Source organism: Taeniopygia guttata, chromosome 4 (assembly GCF_048771995.1).
Source record: "Taeniopygia guttata chromosome 4, bTaeGut7.mat, whole genome shotgun sequence".
In the NCBI taxonomy this organism is placed as follows: Eukaryota; Metazoa; Chordata; class Aves; order Passeriformes; family Estrildidae; genus Taeniopygia; species Taeniopygia guttata.
This window is the reverse complement of record NC_133028.1, coordinates 22,814,938-22,837,512: the sequence shown is the minus strand read 5'-3', so window position 1 is coordinate 22,837,512 and position 22,575 is coordinate 22,814,938. Positions and strand designations below refer to the sequence as shown.

The 22,575-nt window shown below is 38.5% G+C and overlaps 1 protein-coding gene across 2 annotated transcripts in view; it reads left to right on the top strand.

Annotated features, from left to right (window-relative positions):
• Positions 1-19,464, top strand: part of PDS5A (PDS5 cohesin associated factor A) — a 79,173-nt gene extending 59,709 nt beyond the window's left edge. Inside the window, exons 22-34 of one of the 2 annotated variants that reach the window (XM_030270948.4) lie at positions 173-241; positions 872-1,008; positions 1,697-1,820; positions 2,085-2,289; positions 2,794-2,908; positions 5,881-6,013; positions 6,622-6,741; positions 7,840-7,902; positions 12,436-12,575; positions 13,590-13,695; positions 16,153-16,505; positions 17,556-17,706; positions 18,275-19,464. In XM_030270948.4, coding sequence (XP_030126808.1) covers positions 173-241; positions 872-1,008; positions 1,697-1,820; positions 2,085-2,289; positions 2,794-2,908; positions 5,881-6,013; positions 6,622-6,741; positions 7,840-7,902; positions 12,436-12,575; positions 13,590-13,695; positions 16,153-16,505; positions 17,556-17,706; positions 18,275-18,310 — 1,752 coding nt within the window. In that variant the 3' untranslated portion in view covers positions 18,311-19,464. The remainder of the gene's footprint in view (positions 1-172; positions 242-871; positions 1,009-1,696; positions 1,821-2,084; positions 2,290-2,793; positions 2,909-5,880; positions 6,014-6,621; positions 6,742-7,839; positions 7,903-12,435; positions 12,576-13,589; positions 13,696-16,152; positions 16,506-17,555; positions 17,707-18,274) is intronic. The other variant, XM_030270949.4, reaches the window with a different exon arrangement.
• Positions 19,465-22,575: the final 3,111 nt, after the last annotated feature.

The following is a 22,575-nucleotide window of genomic DNA, read 5'->3' as shown; positions in this document are numbered from 1 at the left end:
TAGAGAATAGAGTTTTTTTTGTCGAACGAGTCTATAAAGTAATGTTCTGTAATTGCATTATAATAGGTATTTTTTTGTAAAAGAAAGCCTAATCCATTACTTTCTTCTATTTTTACTTCTTCGTTTTCTGTATGGATTAAACCAGTTTGTATACTTACATGAATGTCTATAGTCAACAGGTGAGAAAAATGGAAAATTGTGGTCTCCAGATGAAGAAGTCTCCCCAGAAGTACTAGCAAAGGTGTGTTATCTACTGACAGCAATAATGTGTACATCTGCAATTAAAAATTTACTCTTCTTCAAGCTGTGCAATGGGGTATATTAGAATAAGTCCTTTCAAGTGTTTTTGTATTAGTCCTGTTAGAATATTTTTTGTGGGTTATACACAAAACTGATAAAACTGATAGAAACTATGCATTCTGTTGTCTTCACTTACTGATATTAATTATTCAGAGTACTGAGAAGATCAAGAAGTTCAAAAGTTTAGTTTTCCTTACAAGACATATGACTTTGACTTCACTCATTTGTAAACAGATTTGAAATAAATTGAGACCCCGATGAATGGGAATCTAATTATGGGCATTTCTATTTTTTTTATCTAGTTGCTTTTACTTTTAATCATATATCAAATATCTTGCATCCTTTGCAGATGCAAATCTGCAAAGACAGTGGACCATAGTTGTTGTCTCCTGAGGTCAGAAATACTGCTGCTTCTTCATTCTAAATATTTACTGCTTCATTCTGTTCCTTTAAAAATGTATCAGCTCTAATAAACAGAAATCTATAACAATTTCAATTTGACAACAGTAGGTTTTAGTAACTTACCAACTCTGGCAAGTAAGTTGATTGTTGATTTGTTTGTGTGCAATAGGTGCAGGCAATTAAACTTTTGGTACGGTGGTTGTTGGGTATGAAAAACAACCAGTCAAAATCCGCCAACTCCACACTCCGGTTGTTGTCAGCTATGCTCGTCAGCGAAGGAGACCTGACAGAACAGAAGCGAATCAGGTCAGATTTTGTTCCTTACAAGCTTCCATAAATTTTGTTTTAGAATTTCAAAGAATATTGGTTCTTTTAGAGTGCTTGTGGAATGGTAGGGTCAGCACCATGTTGGCTACAGATCTGATCAGAGTAGTAATATTAGGAGTGGAGTGGCAGCATGAAATTGTTAGATACTCCCTTTCTTGCAATTTGCTAATACCTACAGAGTTCCAAATTAGATTATCTTCCTAGTGAAAGGCAGTGTAGAGAGTAGAATGCCTGCAGAGATTATCTTTGAAAGCAATTGAGTGATAGCCACCTCCCAAACATGTTAGATTCTATCTTGGTTGGAGCTTCTTCATTCCGACATTGAGGTAGCTGCACCTCAACTTCATCCTGAGGGTGAAGTAAGGAAAGAAAGAAACTATGGCAAAAGTGTTGCTTTCATTTAGACAGTGGTAGGAAAACAAGAAACTTGACTCATCTACTTCGAGTAAAACAACGAAATGAAAGGTTTTTTTATGGGGAAAGTAAAGCACTTTATTTTTCACAAATTTGGTAGGGTTTATTTAGCTTGATCTGGAGCTGTGTTACTGGGACTTTATTGATTGGTCATTGATCTTGTAAAAAGAAGAAATTGAGACACGCAGGTAATTTAAGGATAGTTGTGGTGAGCTGTGATTAATTATTTGGGGTTTTTCTCTGCCATGTTTAGTAAATCAGATATGTCTCGACTGAGATTAGCTGCTGGTAGTGCAATAATGAAGCTTGCACAGGAACCCTGTTACCATGAAATAATTACCCCAGAACAGTTCCAGCTCTGTGCTCTCGTCATTAATGTAAGTAACTGCATTAGAATTGAAGTGACCCTTAATTGAGTTCCGAGTCCTTATGTCTGAGCTTTTGTTGCTGCTACAAAGTATATTCTGTACCTCACTGCAGCTTTCACAAGAGTTCTGCAGTTTCAATTTCAAATGTTTATAATGTTGCTTCTGTTCGTATTTTTAAAAAGCCTCCTTATAATTCTACCTTGAATGCCTTTTTTATTTTTCCGTAAGACCAGGATTTTGATGGTTGCACTTTCATTATTTGTGTTGCTGTAGGATGAATGCTACCAAGTGAGGCAGATATTTGCCCAGAAGCTGCATAAGGCACTTGTGAAGTTACTGCTCCCTTTGGAATATATGGCAATCTTTGCTTTGTGTGCCAAAGACCCTGTGAAGGAGAGAAGAGCACATGCCAGACAGTGCTTGCTCAAAAACATCAGTATACGAAGAGAATATATTAAGCAGAATCCTATGGCTAATGGTTAGTATTTCACTAAATTTTTTAAGAATACAATAATACTAAACTGGAAGGAATAATTATTAAACCTTAAGCAACTGGCTTTTCTGAAGAAACATGATAAGTTTAATCTGTTTTCTCATCTTTATATTAGACACATTCAAATCTAAATTTAGTTAGTTCAGTATTAGCACAAACTATAAAATACTCCTCTGTACATTGCTTAGAATTACGGATGTAAAATACAGTTCTCTTATGGTTGTAGTTGTTTTGCTCAAAAACCAGAAATTTGTGTCATGATATTTTTAGGCTTTATGACCTTTTTCCTGAAGCAAGACCAAGTAGTTTTATAGTAGAAAGACATGTTCAGTTTTTAAAATGATTAATTAAAAGTAAAGTCAATTGGAAGAACATATAAGTCAAAACTTTACATTTTGTGTTTGAAAGAGTTGTACTTTGAAAAAGTTTTTCATATGATGCACGTGTATGTGGTAATATAGAAGCAATTTTTTGTTGTTGTTACTGTAGAAAAATTGCTGTCCTTGCTGCCTGAATATGTGGTACCATATATGATTCACTTACTGGCACATGATCCAGATTTCACAAAACCTCAGGATATTGATCAGCTTCGTGATGTCAAAGAGTAAGTGTCAAGTGATTCTAGAATTCTTACTCTGAGAAATGTTCTGCACTTGGAAAGAAACTGATTAGGAAGAGGAAGAAACTAATTAGGAAGAAGAAATATTTGCTTATCAACAGTGTCTTGCAACCCAGTAAGTGGAAAATGGAAATATGGAGCACTAACAATGGGAAGAAGGCATCAACAACTGCTTAGCAGTATATTCTGAAAGGCTAAATAGTAACTTGTAGGTCATACTGTAGTATACCAAATTACTGAGTTGTGTATGCTTCTAAAGTAAGTAATGATTTTTGGGTCTTGTCTTTGTGCCTTGGATGTCAAGTAATGTTAATTCAAACATTTTGGAACTTTTAAAATAGGATGCTTCTCCAAGACTTAAAAATAGTGAGGCTAGGTAGGTCCTGCCTCAGTGGAAACTTACTTTCCCCTTCAATGCTAGCCTACCAAAATTCATTCCAAGTTTGCTGCTGACTTACCATTTGCACTATCCGTCAGCAGTGCAGGCTTTGTGCTTCTTAATGTATTCAGCACAGATTAGTGTGTACAGTACTGTCATACTTGGCAGGAGCGTGTTCTGTACTAGTTCCACATTCAGACCTTCTTGTGTGCCTCAAATAATATTTCATATCTTGATTAAACTTCTTTTACTCCTTATGCCTTGCAGTGAGTTTTAAAATTTTAAAAAATAGTTAACACTTAAGAATTGTTAAAGCATGTTATCTCTCCCACTACACAGCTCTGGTTTTAGTGTTTTAGTTTTTTGTTGTAGTAATTTTTGACAAAAGTGAGCTTTGTTGATTCTGTATTAGGCATGTAAAACCACATACTACAATATTCATTATCCAAAAAAAAGTTCTTCTTGACACCAATAGACTAGTTTAGATCTTAATGCTTTTTGCACCTTCACGTCTCACAGTTCGATTCTTTCTCTAAATGAAAAGCTTGGTGTGTTCTGATTTCCAAGTTACTTGACACACACCTGAATCAGGTGTGAATTCAGGTCAAACCTGAAGTCACTGAAGATTTTTTACCTTACCAACAAGTCTACATTTTGTCCCAGCACTCTCTGTTCCTGGCAACATCTGAAAGCATCCTCCAGCATGTACTTTATCCAAAATGCATGGGAACAAGTTCTGATTTGCAGTCACTGAGTTAATACTTTCTTTGAGAAACACTTTCTAGTGTGTAGAGCTTTTTTGGACAGTCCTTGTATAGCTTTTCTTTGTTGTTGAATTTCCTCCCTCATGTTTGTCACAGACTGGCTGAACTAGCCAGAAGGGACTGCTCCAAACAAAGAAATACTCTGTAGGGGAATTTTGGCAGGAATACTTCTCTGAAGAGTCTCCCGAGATATGAGAAAAATGTTTTCCATTCAGTGTGATACAGTGTTTCTTTTAACAGCTCTGAATGTCTTAGTGTTCACTTTAAAGTGTTAACATAGATGCTTGCAAAGTTGGAAGAACAGGCTTTGCAGTGTATTTTTTAGGTGTCTCCCTAGTTTGTCTTGGTTTACATGGCGTAGATACACTGATGTGCAGTAAATGCATGCTTAGCAGTTCCTGAACCATTATCTATGATACTCAGTGCTACTGAAGAAGTTTTTTAAGCTTATCCTGCAGGGTGATGTTTGGGGTTGGTTGTTTTTTATCTTTATACTGTCTCAAGCATCTTTCTCTTTCTAATTCATATTCTGAAATTACTGAAATGGATACAAAGAATGACTTTATGTGTTTCTCTAGGTGCATATTTTTTTATATAAAATCCGCTTGGTGTTTTGGACAGGTCTTGTTCAGAGTTGATAATTATTTATGTAATTTGCTGACTTGGTGAGAAAGTCGAGCTATTGAATTTGACATGAGTTAACTGGAATTACCAGAGTATAATGTGTTCTTGGTAGTAATCTTGGAGTAACACTGCATTTTGCAGAACCTGGGTCAGGGCGGTATATTACTGGTCCTGTATTCATCCTATTCAAATACTTGAAAACAGTGGATAGATGGAGGTAAAGCTGTCTAACAGATTGATTACTATAGCCTTTGTAGCTCTTGGATGCAAGTCAGACTAGAGACATCTTAGTTTCCTGAATACCAGATAGCTCTGTAAGTATTTTGATGGAGCACTAGCCTCTGAGCTTTTGAGGGAAATGTTCCTTCATTTCTTTCATTACAGTTTGTACCAGGTAAGAAGATGGGTGCTTTTGTGAACAGGGAATTTGTGTGTCTTTCCCAGCTAAGTACTATTTTCCCTCACAGTGACTGTTGACCCTCTAACCATATGCAGTGGTGGAGCTTGATAGCAAATGATAGCATGGATGGACCAGTTGGGCTTTATATCTAATTGAGAAATTTTTAAAACAAACTTTCAGTCAAAATTAAATGTAGTCTCACTTTAAGTAAACTAGATTTAAAGGAAGAAACCTAGGAAGCCTAGTTCCATTAAGTCTTACCTGGGAGAATTTTCCTCCCATATAGAACATCAGGAAGAATCTGACCTGCTTTTTAGATCTCCTCTCCTATTTGAACTGCAGTATTAATACACCTTATGTGGATAACTGTCTAGCAGCAGCATGATTTGTTCAAGCCTGCCTTGAGTGTGCTCGTGGTCCACTGTTGACAGGGACATAGTGTTCAAGGTATTGATTACAGAATTTCATTTGGGTGATGATAGCACCAGATTTACTGTTTCTCTTCATATGTGGAAGAGAAAGTTGATTGGCTGGGCAGTATTTACAGATGTAATAATAAGCACACTAATTTGGCAGGTTTACTCAAAGGAGTAAAATTAAGACTGTGTGTGGTAAAAGTCTAGATTCTGTTTACACCATTATATGAAGTTACCTGTTTATGTCTTCAGACTGATTTTGGTTTCTTAAAAAAAAGCTAGTACAGCTAACAAAATTTTGTAAAACTTTGCTTTATGTAGGAGCTGTAGTATAAAAGCTGGAGTGTAATTGCTTGTGGTTTTATGGCTTTTAGGTGCCTGTGGTTCATGCTTGAAGTTCTAATGACAAAGAATGAAAACAATAGCCATGCCTTCATGAAAAAGATGTCAGAAAACATCAAGCTTACCCGAGATGCTCAGTCTCCTGATGAGCCAAAGGCCAATGAAGTAAGAAATGCAGTTGAGATTAGTGCTGGGTGATGAACTGAGGGTTTCACAAACAGGATTTGCAGGAAGTCTGAAAGAGCTAGCTCTGACATTTTTATGGTTTTTTAAAGACACTGCTAATTGCAAGCATTGTCCATATGTTTCAAATCTCATTCTTGCAAAACCTTGCTGAACTCAGCCAGTACATAATACCTGCATTTTTAAAAAGTATTCCTGCTATTACCTGCCTTATTTTAACAACTGCCTAGTTTCCTCACATAAGTATCTTCTGCTGTTGGGGGAGGAAATACTGCATTATACAGTTATTGTTAAACCCATTAGTTTCTAGCAGAGATGAGAAATCATTTAATGTGATTTGATTGAGCAAGAGCTTCAATTGTACAGCATAGTCATGTAAAGTATTACTAGGTTTTATAAATAGTATTATGAAAAATGAGGACTTCTCCATGTGTTTTGAGACCCATCCGTATGGTTTATGATACAATTTTTAAAAATGTCCTTAGTGGTGGTTATTTAAACACACATTTTAAAGTTTTTTAACTACTGCATTCTTTCTACACTGTAAAAACAGTGAGTAATTCTTAAAGCATGTTCCTTTTTTTCTCCAGAAACTTTACACAGTATGTGATGTAGCACTATGTGTAATCAACAGCAAAAGTGCTTTGTGCAATGCAGATTCACCGAAGGACCCTGTATTGCCAACCAAATTTTTTACACAACCTGAAAAGGTAAATTTGTTGATTTTATTTCCAAAGTAATAAGGGGAAATACTTTTTTTTTTATGATTGAGAGCTGGTTATCTCCATAAGATAATGAGTGGGGAAATGCATATTTTGTTATCAGCAATTAATTTTTTAATGTCAGCTCTATGCTGTGCTGTCTCTATTACGAACACATGACAGAAATGTTTGTAACCAGGTGAGAGCTAATTGGAATTAATGCTGATATGTTGGCATGTATTGCTGAATCATTTCATTAGTGTGATTTACAAGTGCATCTATGTGGCAATATGTGTATTTTTTCACTGTATATCTGAATTAGAATGCAAATCAGAAAAAAAAGGGGACATTATGTTACTCATGATATGTTACTATCTGTCAGTAGCTGTTGGGCTATTCTGCTTGCTGTACAAGTTGGTCCTCTTATTACTAGCTTTGGCAAGTGCAGCTCTGCTGTCAGCAATGGCACTACTGCTCTCCAAGAGACCTGCTTCTGAAGAGTGTAAGGGAAGCACAAGTAAATTTTCTGGACCAGACCTGATGTTTTATTTGTCCTGGAGAATGTACTGGCTGACATTTTTCAGTGCCCTAGGCTGTTAATTAACAGCCTTTCCAGGGTCTGTTTAAGCAAAATTTGTTTTCTATTTAATTGTGAAATGGCAGATGCCATCTAACAGTGAGCTGGTGCCTTTATTCAGTTAAAGGATTTCAGTTTGTGTAAACTCTGATACTCGGTGACAAAAGTAACAACTTTCAGCTTGTTTAGAAAAAATGGCACCTCTCTTCCTCTGTTAGGACTTCCATTAAAAACGTACAAGTGAACAAACAGGGAGAGCAATTTTGCATAATATCAAAAAATTCATGTCACTTTCTTCCCAATTTCAGATATGGTAATCTATCATTCAGTAATGCTCACTGCAAATCTCCACCAAAATACAAGTTTGACCTATCTTTGTTAGATTGATTCATTGGTCAGCAGGTTGTGTGGTGTGAATTATGTGTAACTCTTGATAATTGCATCTGAGTAGTTAGTTTAGTGTATATAGGAAAAAAATAAGGAGGTGAGATTGAGACATCACATACAAACTAATTTTTATTTTTATGCAGGATTTCTGCAATGACAGGAATTACATTTCAGAAGAGACAAGGGTTCTTCTTTTGACAGGAAAGGTACTGTATTTTGACAAGTTGCAAGCCTTTGACTATTACTAAACACAAATAAAATTGTGATTTTTAAAGTGTTCTGGACTGTTACAGTTTTAAAATTATATTAAGAGTTCACGTACATTAATTTGTAACTGTTTTATTTGACAACATATAATTAATTCTTTGAACATGGTACCTGATGAGTACACAACACCAAGATTGTTATCTGTGCACTCATGTAGAGGGTCTTGATTGTAGTTTCTTCTATTACTGAAGTAAGCTTGGTGTAAAGTTATGATGCATGTAGAGAATTGTGATACCACTAGCACTGCTGATCTTAAATTTTCAGTTGTAATAATTTTAATATAGTTTTTAATGCTGTCAAATTCAGCTGCAAATGTCTATGCACTTTTGGACATCTATTTCAGAGAGTCCCAGCTGGAGATGTTCTGTGATTCTAACATCCTTTATTTGCAAAGCAAAGCACCTCTGGGAGAGGCTTCTCAAAACATAATGCATAATCAGGTTGGGTACAACAGTAGGAGATAGCAGAGAGTCATTAAGGTTGGAAAAGACCTCCGAAATAATTTATTCCAGCCACTGACCAAACACCACCATATCAACTAACCACGGCACTAGATGCCATATTGAGTATTTCTTGAATACTTCCAGTGATGGTGACTCCACCACATCCTTGGCCAGTCTGTTCCAATGCCTGACAGTCCTTCCAGTGAAGGAATTTTTCCTGATTTTCAACTTCCCCTGGCACAGCTTGTAGCCATTTCCTCTTTTCTGTCTTCAGCTGCCTGGGAGAAGAGGCCACTCCCCACCTGGCTACACCGTCCTTTCAGGCATTGTAAAGAGTTTTAAACACGCCCAGCTCCCTCAGCTGCTCTTCATAAGACTTCTGTTCCAGACTCTTCACCAACTCCATAGCACTTCTCTGGACTCACTCCAGCACCTCGATGTCCTGCAGTGAGGGACCTAGAACTGGGAACAGGATTTAAGGTGTGGCCTACCAGCGCTGAGTAGAGAGGGGCAGTCACTGCCCTGGTCCTGCTGGCCACACTGTTGCTGACATAGGCCAGCATGCCATTGGCCTTGGCCACCTGGGCACACCCTGGCTCATGTTCAGCAGCTCTCAGCCCGTACTCCAGGTCCTTTTCCACTGGGCAGCTTTCAAGCCACTCTTCCCCTGCCTGTAGCACTGCCTGGGCTTGTTGTGACCTAAGGACCTGGCTGGGGGCCTTGTTGAATGCCATAGCACTGGCTTTGGCCAATTGATCCAGCCTGTCCAGCAGAGAGTACTGCCACTCACTTGGTGTCATCTCTGACATCTCTGACTAAGGGGGCACTCAGTCCTGTAGTTCAGATCATCAGCAGCAGTACTAAACAGGACTGGGCCTAACACTCCCTTAGGAACACCAGTAGTGACAGACACTGCTGCATGTAGCACCCTTCACCACCACTCTCTGGGCCTGGCCACTCAGCCAGCCCTTAAAACCAGTGAGGAGTGCAACTGTCCACACTGCATGCTGCCAGCTTGTCCAAGAGTATGCTGTGGGAGACAACATTAAAGGCTTTAGTGAAGTCCAGGTAGACTACATCCAGAGCCTTTCCTCATCCACTAGGTAGGTCATCTGATCATAAAAGGAGATCAAGTTGCTCAAGCAGGACCCATCTTTCTTAAATCCATGCTGGCTAGGCATGTTCCCCTGTACACACCATGTGATCACACTCAAGATAACCAACAGATCATCCATAACTTTCCTGGCTGCCAAGATCAGGCTGACAGCCCTGTAGATCTCCTAAATCCTCCTTCTGGCCTTCTTGTAGATTGGCATCACAGTGGCCAACCTCCAGTCATCCTGGACCTCTCCAATTAGCCAGGACTGATGAAAAATGATGGAGTGGCTTTGTGAGCTTTTCCATCAGCTCCCTCGGCACCCATGGGGATCCCATCCAGCCCCATAGACTTGGAAGTGTCAGAGTGGCTCACCAGGCCACTAGCTACTTCCTTCTGAATTGCAAGGGATCTGTTCTGCTCCCTGTCCCTGTCTACCAGTTCAGGGGCTAGGTAATCCAAGTATAACTGACCTTTCTGTTAAAGAGGCAAGGCATTAAATCCCTCAGCTTTTTCCTTGTCCTTGGTTACCATGTTCCCCTCCATGTCCAGTAAAGCATTGAGGTTTCCCTTGGCCCTACTTTTGTTAATGTATTTGTAAAATTTTTATTGTCTTCCATTGCAGTGGCCAGCTTGAGTGTTAACTGAAATATTACATTTTTATATATGTTACATTTTTATATTACTTTAAGGCATATAATTATATAAATATGATTAAGAAGTAAACACTATCTCTTTGGGGTTCTCTGATGCACTTACAACGTTTTAGATCTTGCTGTGGCTGATGACTTGACCTGTGTGCTCAGGCTGAGTAGGCAGCAGGAAGTTTCATATTTTGTCCCTGGAGAGCAGTCAAGGAAGTTTTCATAAATGGCATGTCACATTCTTCATATAATTTTACATTTCCTTAGAGGCCAAGTTAATAAATTAAGATATTCCCTAGAAGAAAATATAATTCCTGTGGGTGAAGGTTATGATGGAGCAGACAGGAGAAAGATATTACAGATGCTGGAAAACATTGGCTAGCAAAAAAAGCGACAATCTCTGTAGAAAAGGCTTGTTACTGGACACATGTTCAGTGACTACATCATCCTAATGCTAATTTTGCATGGTATTTACTTAAGCATATTATTCTTTTAATACAGTAATTTATTTGCTCCATTTACTGAGTAGCTGAGTTTAATGCATGTCCAAAGAAGGAAAGCAAAATGAGTGAGTTGTCTAGAGCCACAAGTCTTATGAGGAGCAGCTGAGGGAACTGGGGTTGTTTATCATTCTCCCTAGACATAGTGTTACAACACAGGGCTCTGAGGGTCCCAGGGCCCATCATTGGTATTGAAGACAGAGGCAAAGATGGGGTTAAATGTTTCTGCTTTGTCACCTCCTGCTTGTGAGGTGACCAGCCTCATCAAGTAATGTCCCAGTGTTATCTCTGATCATCCTTTTGCTTTTGACATATCTTAAAAAGCCCTTTTTGTGACCTTTATGGTGATGGCCAACTGGAACTCTAATCAAGCTTTGGCCACAAGAATTTTCTCCTTGCAATGGTGGACAGCATTTCTGTAGTCTTGCCGTGTTGTCTGTCATTGCTTCCAAATACCGTATACTTCTTGTTTTCTGCCTAAGTTCCAGAAGAAGATCCCTGCTCAGCCAGGTTAAATTTCTGCCTCACTTGCTTGACATCTTACACTTTGCAATTGCCTGCTCCTGTGCTTTAAGAGATGGTTCCTAAAAAGTGACCAGTGTCCATAGATCACAGTACCTTCAAAAGCAGATTCTTAGAGCATCCAAAAGTCTTACAGTACCCAAAGTCTGCTGTCCCCCACATACAAGGCCAAGGTTGTCCATAAGGCCAAGGGCAGTTGATCCAGAAGGTCCTGTAATTCCTTGCAGAATGATGTATTGCTAGTAGCATCCTGGCTGGGTGGTCAGTAGTAGACTCCCACAACAACATCTGCTTTATTTGCTTTCCCATTCATCCTCACTGTCCTGGTTCAGGGCACATTTGGGAGAGAACCCCCAAAGTGGTTCCTCTAGGAAGCAGATTCAATCGGCCCCTCCCCACAACTGGTTTGGGAAAAAATACCTCCTTGGAGAAAAGTGGGAAAAACTGTTCATTAAACCAAAAAAATCTAAACAATATTAGACAATAAAGCCTCAAACGAAAAAAGAGAGACGAACTCAGAAAGTCCTCTCCATGGGTTGCAGCTGGGCTCACTCAGTCTCTTATCAGTCCCTCTGGTGCTGTAAATGCCATAGCTTAGGCCCAGCCCAGTGGGTGGGCCACAGGTGTGAGCTGCCGGTGCTCTTCTGGGTGTTCAGTCCAGAGCAGGTTTGAACAGGTCCATAGAAAAGGAAAAAGACACAGTCCAGGGAACTTCTTTGCCTCAGCTAGCCAAAACTAACTAAAAGCAGAGGAGAGCTCTGTCTCGCTGTCTGTCCGTCTGCAGACAACACAGTTCAGGAGTAGGAATGTGGAGGAGTGAGTGCTGTTTCTGAAAACAAACTGCACACTTCTCCTCCCCCCCTCTTCACCCCTGGAACAAGTCCTAAAGGTGCAAATCTTATTCAGCATAAACAGAACGATGACTGGGGATAAAAGCATCATACAGTCAACCCAGGACACTTACCCAGAGACTCTCAACTCTAATATTGCCTAACATTTTGGCTTTTGTTGAGACTTCTCCAGCTGCTACGTCTTCAAAGCATTGAGAGAGAGAAGAGCAGTTGATGAAGTGCTCTTAAATTACAAGAAGTAAAAGGATAAACTATGTGTTTAAAGTAAAGATAAGGTTAGTAGCTCTAAACTGATGGCACTGTGATCAAGACTGTTAGCCCAGGAAAAGTGTTTTTAAATACCCAAACAAATATTTGTAAAATTAAATATGTATCTGAAGTTTGCATTTTTTAAGATTTAAACATTTTTTTTCTAGCCAAAACCAACCGGTGTATTAGGTACAGTAAACAAACCATTATCTGCAACTGGAAGGAGACCATATATTAGGACTACAGGATCAGAGACTGGAAGCAGTGTAAACTCTGAGCTGAGCTCTTCTGCAGGAAACAGATCAAGGTACGGGACTGCAACATTTCTTTCATCAGCTCTTTACTTAATGGTCTCCACTATGCTTGCAAGTTTTAGGACAGGAGATGATTTGGTGTGTGTGCTTGCATGTTGGAAGAGTGTCCTTATTTTGTCCGGTTTTAGAAAATGTAGTAGCTCTCAATAGGTAAAATCTCCATACTTGCTTTTTGGTTCTGTTTGTGTGGTTGATGTTTTGATGTATAAATCAAGATTAATCCTGACTGGAAACAAAAAACTTTTTTGATATAGATGGGATATTCTGATCTGTGTAAGATAATGTATGATAAAAAGAGCTTGTTGAAGCAGCCAGGGTCTCAGTGGAAAGATGCAACATATGATGGTAATACTCAGTGTTTCTTCTAGCAAGCATTATTTTTATATGGATGCGGAGTTTTAAAATTTGTTGTAAATCTGGAGACACAGTTTATACTTTGATATTTTCATATTGTTCAGTTTGGTTTGGAATTGATTACCTGACTAAAATAAAGGGTTAAAGAAAGCAGAGAAAGTCAACTCTAGTTGCTACTTTTCATAAGGCCAGAGGGAAGTATAACTGTGTTCAAAATTTGTTCTGCAAAGTGTGCATTATAGAAGTTGTAATACTCTTACTTTTTTCTTTTTTGTTCTTTTGTTTTCTGTGAAGTTGGGGCATTATTGGTGTTTATTATTCTTCACTGCATTTTCCACTACTGGTTCTTTCTATCTGGAAAAAGAACGCAGCCTGTTTTAAAGCTCTGGTCCTAAGTTTGCAAAAGTCATTATACAGTGGTGTGTCTGTGGTAAGGGATTTGGCTCAATGACCAGCTAATTCCTTTCAGACCTTTTCTCAGTTCTGGGAAATAAAATACGTGTGTGGAGTCTGGCAAATTGAATTGTTTTTAAACTAATTTAGCCTAATGCATTGATTCCCCTTACCCCCTTTATTTTACCCCCAATAATTCCAAACATTTTTCTTCTTTTTGATATATTTTTGTTTTATTATGTCTTCCATGATGTTCCCAGGGAACAAAGTTCAGATATATCAGAAACTGGCGTCAGTGAAAATGATGAAAATCCTGTGAGGATTATTTCAGTCACACCAGCAAAGACAGAACCTGTGAAAAACAAGGTATGTCCAGGGATTTTATGGACTGATGGCTGTAATACGCTTGACATTGGGGTTTTTTTCAGTACACATCACTGCATGTAGTCTCTGAGGAACTGGTAACATCCAGTTTCATTTCATATAGTTGTGTCAGTTTCCTAGCCTGACAGAGGACCCCATATCTTCAAAATAGCCATTCATTTTATCCAGCACTCATTTGAATGGATTTCATTCTTCTTCTCTACAATTCTGAAGTATTCCTGCATTTATCCTGCATTTTCCAGTACAAGTAACAGGTGAGCCTGGGATTGAGTGAAAGTTTACATCAGTAGTAGCTTCAACTGAAATTAACTGCCAAGAAAATGTCAAGTGGTCCTACAGCATGAAATAAACATCTAACTTTGAATTTTGTCACAACTAAAATCTTAATTAAGCTATTAAAAATATATTGTATGTTTCACTCCCCTTTCATTAAAGAGAAAACACCATGTGTAAATCATAATGATTTTTTAACTTATAAAACATACAGTAGCATAAATTTTAACACAGGTGAGTCCTGCACCTGGGATAGATTAAACTCAAGCAGCTGTACCACATGCTGGGATCTGCCTGGCTGGAGTGCAGGTTGTCTGGAAGGACCTGGGGGACCATCCCCAGTGGATAACCAATAGAGCATGAGCTGGCTGTGTGCCTTGGCTGCAGTGAGGACAGCAAGCTGTGTCCTGAGTAGTCAGCAGATAGAAGGATGTGGTTATTCCACCCCATTTGGCATTCATTAGGCCATACCTGGAGTACCGTATCCTCCCCAGTTCGATGCAGATACTGAAAAACTGGAGGGAGCCTTGCAGGGGGGCACCAAGATGATTAAGGCATGGAAAAGTTATTGTGGGAATAAAGGTTTGAAGTGTTGGGTTTGTTCAGCTTAGAGAAGAGAAGCCTTGAAGAGGATCAATCAGTCTTTCAACATCTAAAAGGTATTTATGGAAAAGATTGATGGAAAGAAGTATTCTCAAGGCTGCTTGCTGGAAGAACAACAGGCTACTAGAAGTTGCTTCAGGGGAGTTCTGTCTGGATGCAAGCAGGAAAAAAAAGTACAAAAAAACCCCAAAACATTGTGGAGAAATTTAAACACTGGAACAGACTGTCCAGAAAAGTGGTGATTATCAGTGTTTATGACTTGAACTTGCCAGGGCCCTGGATAATCACTGAGGCCCCACTGTCAAGAGGTTTGACAAGATGATTTTTGAAGATCGCTTCCAACCTAGATGATTCTGTGATTTAAAATAGTTTTTTTGTAATAATGTAGGGATATGTAGTTGATTTAGCCTTTTAAAGAAGTTATATATCTCCATAACTTCTTTTTATTAGATTAAATCAGAGTAATAAGCAGGTGTTTTGGATTTGTATCATCATACAGAAAAATTAGGGAAAGCACATATAAAGTAAATCTTCAAAAATGCTTTCTAGGTTCTTGAAGTTGAAATTTCAGAGAATCTGTGAAGTTTATATGAATAGCAATTTTAAGTGTCTACTATGAAGCTTCTGCAACAATCGTGAAGGTTACAGAGATTGCCTGACTCATTTGAACACATGAGAAATAATAGTAGAATATTTAACAAAAAAAGTCCTTGGTTCAGATACAGCACTTAAAATAGTGGCATTGGTTTGTTTGAAATTGCTAAGTCATTCCAGCCATACTTCTTCAGTACCCTTTTCTCTATCCCTTCTCCCAGCTGGCTTGGCAGTCAGTGTGAATGAAGGCTTAGCATCCACTTGCTTCCTCTTTGATTCCATATGAACACTGCTCTGTGTAGAGAAGTACATTGTTAACTCTTTCTGTTTCACATATACAGACACCTCTTCATGGTATTTAATCACTTCATTACCTTGTTCAGTGTGTGGAGATGAACATGCATGTAGGCCATACCTATTCAGACATGATGAAGAATTAACAAACATAGCAAGTTCATTTTTAGTGTGATCTTACTTTTTTATTCCCTTGAGTTTTTCTTTACTGGCACTTAGGTCTTCAATAAACTGTACCTTTACCTGAATTCTGGTCTCAAATTTTGCATGTATGGAAGTAAATAGTAAATACTCCTGTACTTAAATAATTATTTTGCTCCTCAGTGTTCTTTTGTCATTTGACAAAGAGACAGTAAAAGGAACTTGTCCAGAAAAATGATAATGGGAGGAGCTCATAAAGATAATTACTTATTGTAATCTCTCTCACACCACTGAAAGATAGATTGGGTGAAATTACTAACATTACACACAGTGTAGAAAATATTTTTGCAAGGATAAGGTCCACAATCCCATTTAGTAAAACATACTCCTAGGTCTAAGACCATGTGATGTGTTTTCATAACAATAGTTAACTTAAAATTTTAAAAACTCATGTTTCTGATGGAAGGAGGTAGCAGTTTGGGTTTGCCTTTGGGAATCTTTTTTTTCTTCACATTCATGATTTTAATTTTCTAGGAGATTAATTCTGATCAGACAACACAAGGAAATAGCACTGAACGTGGGAAAAAAAGAACAGCAACAGCATCTGGAACTGAGAATATTCATCAAAAAGCAGAAGAAAAAAGTGTAGAAGAAACAGGCCCATCACTTGCAGCAAAAACCAGAAGAGGGCGACCAACCAAACCAGAACCTCAGGGTACCACTGCAAAAAACGAGGAAACAAATAAACCACCTGTCAGGGGAAGGAAGAGGGCAGCAGCCAACCAAGAAGGTCCAGGGAGTTTAGAGGCAGGTAATGCCAAAGCACCAAAACAGCAAGACACAGCAAAAAAGCCAGCAGCAGCACAGAGACAGATTGATCTACAGAGGTAAAAATAAATAATTAAATGCATGGGGGGTGGGGGGGGTCCTTTCCTGTCTAAAGTCAGACCCTGAGTTTACAATTATAACAGACCTAGCATAGTTAAGGGCACAACTAAGCCACAGCAGATGTTGCAACCATATGTTACATTGAATTCTATTTTTCAAAGTACCTGGGCAGCTGGAATTGGAGAAAATAATTTTTTTGGTCAGAACAGGATAAACTTCACCTGTTTTCACCAAATGTTATTTTTATGTATTCTGGTTCCCCTTGCTAGAATTGCTGTCTAAAGGAACTAAGAGTTGATAGTGTTTCAGTGCATTCATTAATGCCAGGCATGTAGGCATTTGGCTACTCTGCTGTGCTTCCCTTCAGTGATAGCAAAGGCTTGGAAACTGTCTTTAATGCACAGGAAAATTTGGAATGCCAACTGTAGCTATTTTCTGGTATTTTGGGTCTGTGCTTGTTTTAATATTAGCAGTACTGTAATGTCTATTTTAAGTAACTGAAAATTAACATTTGTAACTTTGTAAACTACAAACCAGCATTTGGATGATAACCTGGGCTGCTTTAGTGTTAAACTTGTTGACTGGTTTACAGTACAAGTAAATCATAATGTGCATTAACATGAGAAGTTTTTTTTGCTGGACCTGGCACATAATTAATGCAAAAGAGTCCAAAGTGGGAGAGCAACAAGGTCTGCAAACCAGTGTGCTCTAAGGAATCGCAAATTAATCAAAGAAAGAATCATTGGAATAGTTTCTTTCTAGGATTTGTAAGTTGAAGATCTTGGAGAGAACCTTGAACAAAAATAGTTTTACCTTTTGTTCCCAGAGTAAGCTTTATACGCCAGTAAAATGTTCTGTCAAGAGTGTGATATTTGTGTACTGCCTTGCAATGCTTGTTTTAATATGTCACATTTCTTCAAGTCTTCAAAAGAACAAATAGCACTGTCCGTAGCCTTTAATATGCTACTGTATCAAATAACATCTTTAAAATGTGTAATATCTCAAGTGTTTCGTAGACAAAATACCAAAACATTGTTAACGTTTTTCAGAAGCGAGGTGCTTGGAAGTGATGGAGATTCACTGTTGGAGATAGACTCAAGTTCAGAATACTCTCAAAATGCAATGGATCTTTTTAAGGCCTGTGGGAGCAGCCAGGAAGATACTGAGGATACAGAGATAGCAGAGGGAGGCTTCCTTAAGGTGTAGCAGGCATCTTATATAGGACAATTCTCTGTTTTTACTTCTTTATTGTAGTTTGTACAGTAAGAAATCAAAGAAATTTGTGTGTAAAAAAAAGCTCTAATAGTTTTTTTTTTGCTTTTAAGTAGACATGTACAAGTTACTGTAAATATTTGGAAAACATTTGAAGTACTGTCTATTCTGAAGTAAAATGGTCTATTTTTAGAAACCTTGTTAATTACAGTTAATTAGATCAAGATACTGTTCTTAATTTCTGCTTCCACTGAAAGCAGTGAATAACTTAAAATTTATGCTGAAAAAACATTACTTGGTTATGGAATTATAAAATGCACAATTCAAGTTGTGTGGTTTTGAGTTTATCAAGAAGTTGTGCCGTACAATAAGGAAGCTCAGTTGTATTCAATTAAACATGTAATTGTTGAGAAAATACAAGATGGAGTTGGAAGAATCACAGTATAAAGAGTGTAAAAGCTAAAATCTAAACAATATTTGGTAGGATTTTGACTCAGAATCACTTGTCATTTCCATGTTCTTACAATTAACAATTTCCTTTTCTCTCCTCATAAAGGTAAAAAGAAAACTTGCTCTAAAAGGGAGGAAATGAAGGCCAAATAAGGCATGCTCCAAGCTTCTGCAAAAACTAGGATTCAGAAATTTCCTGCACAGGAACTGAAATTACTTCAAACACACAGCTTTCAGCTCTGAAACCAGAAGGAAAACTATGCTTCCCTTTCACATGAAATTAATCCTTCTCAATGGAAATGTAAAGCAGAAACTCTTGAGAAAGAGGCTAAAAGCATCTGTACTTATTTCCCCAGAGACTTTTTTTATGAAAAGTCAATAATTAAGCAAATTGCTTAACACTTGGTTCCAGTTCCTGCATTCTGGAGTTTAAAAGTGTATTTACACCATTAACTTTCATGCTGCATTTTTTTTTAAAGAAAGTCAGAGAAGGTCCTTACACTGACACTGAAAATTCATGATCCTAGAGCCAGGTATTCCCATGTTTCACAGAAAAGGTAGAAGTCTACTGAATGGATTTTAAACAAGACTAGAGGAAAAAAAAAATTTTTTTTTGCTTTACTTTTGGAGACTGTTTTATGTATAATTCTTTCTGCCTGCCTACTTTTCTGCAAAAATAAGATGTACAGATTTCAGTTCCCTGCTATGAAAAGTCATGTGGTGGCAATTTTATAAATGTTGCTTTCTGATTTTTATCAGAGTGGGAAAGTAATCACTTAAATTTGTTATTAATTCGCAAGTAGACATTTCATTTTTTAATTTTCCCTCCATTTTAGTTTAATATAATTTGCAATAAATGTACATATTGATGTTTGTTTTATAAAAACATATATCACTTTTAAGTGTTTTTACTCCTGCGGTTCTGTTGGAATATTCTAAATTTTAAAGGAGTAAAGACAGTCCAGCATTTGATTTTATAATGTTTGTCACCAGATTTTTATTATTGATGTAAAGAAAAAAAAAATCAGTTTTTAAAAATAGTTGGACTTTGGCAGCTTTTAAGGAAAGTTGGAAATGTTTAGGATTGCTCTCAATTTTAAGCATTGTGCTGATTGGAAGTAAGTCTGTTTTGCATTTTGTCTTCCTGTCCAGGCTCATTTTTTAATGTTTATTTTAGAAGATTGTTGCATCAATATTATGTTTCCTGGCATTGTTCAGCATAGATACAGTGTACACTTTTATGTACACATGATCATATTTAAGTTTGTTGCATAAAATAAACGCTTCTAGGTGTCACATGGCAGTCTTTTTCTAATTTTTTTTTCTTTCACAGAAAACTTAATTGCTGTATCTGTACATGGTCTTGGACATTCACAGAAGTACTGTACAGAGCAAAGGAGCTGTAATGCAGACAGTAATGTAGTTTAAAAGTTACGTTTTTGAGGTGAAGTTACAGTGCTTTATCCTGTGAAGGGGGTTGGGTTGGTGTGCAGAGTGACAGTGAGGGTTTGCTTTGCTTCCCACTGCCTCAGTTCTCCATTTCTCTTCTGCAAATTGTTTTGAAATCCCTTGATTCATATAGGAGAGCTAGAAACTGGTGGCACTAGGGATTGCTTGTGCTCCTGAAATGGGTAGGATGCAGTTGTGTGCTCTTCAACATGACTTAAGTCTCTCTTAGCAAGTGTGTAGATGGTGTTATTTTTCTTCTGTAACAAGAAATCGGGCTTTGTGCATAAAGCAGTGCGTGCAGCTCCCTTTCTAAAGCAACCTGCAGTGCTTTGACCTGAAGGATTTGAAATGCTTTTGCTTCTGAAAAAAAAATTGCTTTTTCTTAGAAATGAGTTCTGGTGCTTAGTGATGTGCCTTTAACAGCGATCTTAAATCTGGACTTGACACATCTTGCAAATAATTCAGATTTATTTCCAAAAGCTTTGTTTTTTGTCAAGTGGGTAATTATTGGATCTTTTCTTTTTTATCTTCATTGGTCCATTTTTAATTAGTTACAATGGCACATTACTCTTTGAATCATCATAGAATGCTATAGATTAGAAGAGGTTTCTGGAGGTTCACTGCCATGCTCAGAGCATGGCTTTCAATTGTCTTTCTCCAGATGGAAGTATGTTGAGTTTTTTTCTGTTTGGTTTTTTTTTTGAATGTGGACATTTGAGTTATTTTTATATGCTGATGATCAATAGAGTCAGTTAGTACATTCATGTAGCAAATTATGCTGGGCAGAATAGGCTGAGCCAGAATGCAGCTTACAAGAGCTACCAGAAAGGTGGCCCCAGCAGCTCTTTCAGAGCTTGCCCAGCCAGGGCTGTGCAGAGTCCCTGTCTGCCCCGTTCCCCTGCTGGTGCCCTTGGGGCAGCCGTGGGGCTGTCGGGGCTGCCCCAGCCAGGGCTGGGCACCGCCTGCCAGAGCTGCAGCCCAGGCCAGGGGTCCTGAGCACTGCCAGCACACAGGAGCATCCTGGAGAAGCAGGGCAGAGAGCACAGCACCACTCTTACACAGACATAATTGATGCATTGCCAGTGCTGCTGAGGCCTTAAAGTGAAGATTTATTAAAGAATAATGGATATAAAACTCTGGAATTAAAGGCAAAGTATTTCAAAGAAAAGGGGGGGGTGGGGTGTGCATGGGGCTTGGCCATCTATCAGTTTTCAAATATTGTTTGTACAAGTGGGGATTCTCCCATTATAATAAGGAAACTAATGCTCAGAGTTCTTCAATTTTTAATGTGCATTTAATAGGAAGCCTGATAAAACCCAGTCTTTATGGCTTTTTACCAGTATAGGATTTAAAGGTGCTGAGCTTTCACATTCAGTTACACAGGTAGAGCTAAGTTCTTACCATCTTTAAGTTTCCATCTTTATAAAAGTCTGGCTGTATTTCTTAGCAGATACACATTTATTTCTGTTTTTTTCTGGTTTTTCTTCTGATGCCTGGACTGCATGGCTTTAATCACAGTAAGACAGGAAAGCTGTTCTGAGAACATGCTTTGTAATGTACTAAATTAAACCTCTTCACTCAGCAAAACTAAATCTGATTAGTTGTTTTGGATACAAAAAATAATGTTGTCTAGAGCAATCTTAAACAGGAGAAATAACACGCACTACAAACCTTTTCTGCATATGCTGACAAGCCCTGTAAGTTTTAGAACTGATAAATAACAAAATGTTATCTAAAATGTGCTTCCAGCTGGTAGATACTTAGCTCACATTGTTGGACCAAGTTCAGCATCAGACTGGCTCTTGAATGTCAAGTTAACTGATGGGGCTGTAACAGCTGAACCGTTTCCTCTAAAGATAAAGAAAGATTTGGGATCACCAAACATTTGCAATACACAGGAAACTTGCTTCTTAAAGAAATCATCCATGTGGATCCTAGTTCTCTTGCCTGTGTGTTTTGTTATTGTCTTTATCAGCAGTAATAGTTCTGTTTGTGCCTGAAAATCAAATGGCAAATTGGTGCTCAGGGAAATAGCCCAAACTAAGGAAGCTGGGCTGGGAAGTCTGCTTGCCAGCCTGGCTGCAGGTGCACTGAGCTGATAACCAAGCATTAGTCACAGAGTGGCTGGTCTCAGCCCAGGGCGCTGTATCTGGCTGCAGGAGCAGATTTGCACAGGGAGCAGCAAGGTTCAAAAGCAGGGAGAGCAAAGTCCTGTACAGCAACAGGACTTGTGTCCCTTGAAGGCTTCCCCTGCTTGGATTTCTGACAGGAGGGAATCATCATGCCGATGAGTATCCCGAGTATTCAGCTAGAAGGAAGCTCAGACAATGCTATAAAATACTCTTAAACTTCAAAGACCAAAAGTAGCTTCCATTCCTGAAGAGTTTTTAATCCACACATTCTGTGGATTTATTTGCCTCAGTTCCTCAAAGACAGAAAACAAGATAGAACTTCCTCAGAAGCAGGACTTGGAAGTGATTGCTGACAACCTGTCCTTTCCTAGCTGCACAGCCCGAGTCAGGAGAGTGGATCCAGGATGTCCTGTTATTTCTTATTTCGAAATGAGACTCCAAAACAGGTGAATGACCCAGTACTCCCATCAGAGATTCCTTAGCACCAAGTCAGTGTGGTGACCCACAGGATGACTGCTTCCACAAATCACTCCCTAGTATACTGTAGATTCAGAATGGGAACATCTCTGTCTTGGGGGAGCTTCCCAGCCCTATTTTTTGCTGTCTGAAAGGAGATGAGCAAGTTTTTGGCATGTGCGCCTGCTTGTAAAGAGATGAGTGGGACCACAGCCAAAGGCTTGTTGCAGTTCAGACCTCCTGCTCACTCAGGCCGAAAAAGCCAAAGGCGCGGCCACACGTACTGGGCAGTTGGCAGGAGCAGCTCTGCAGCCCGGCTGGGTCAGCATCACACGTGCTGGGTGATGCTGTGAGCCTGTTCCTGGGAGCC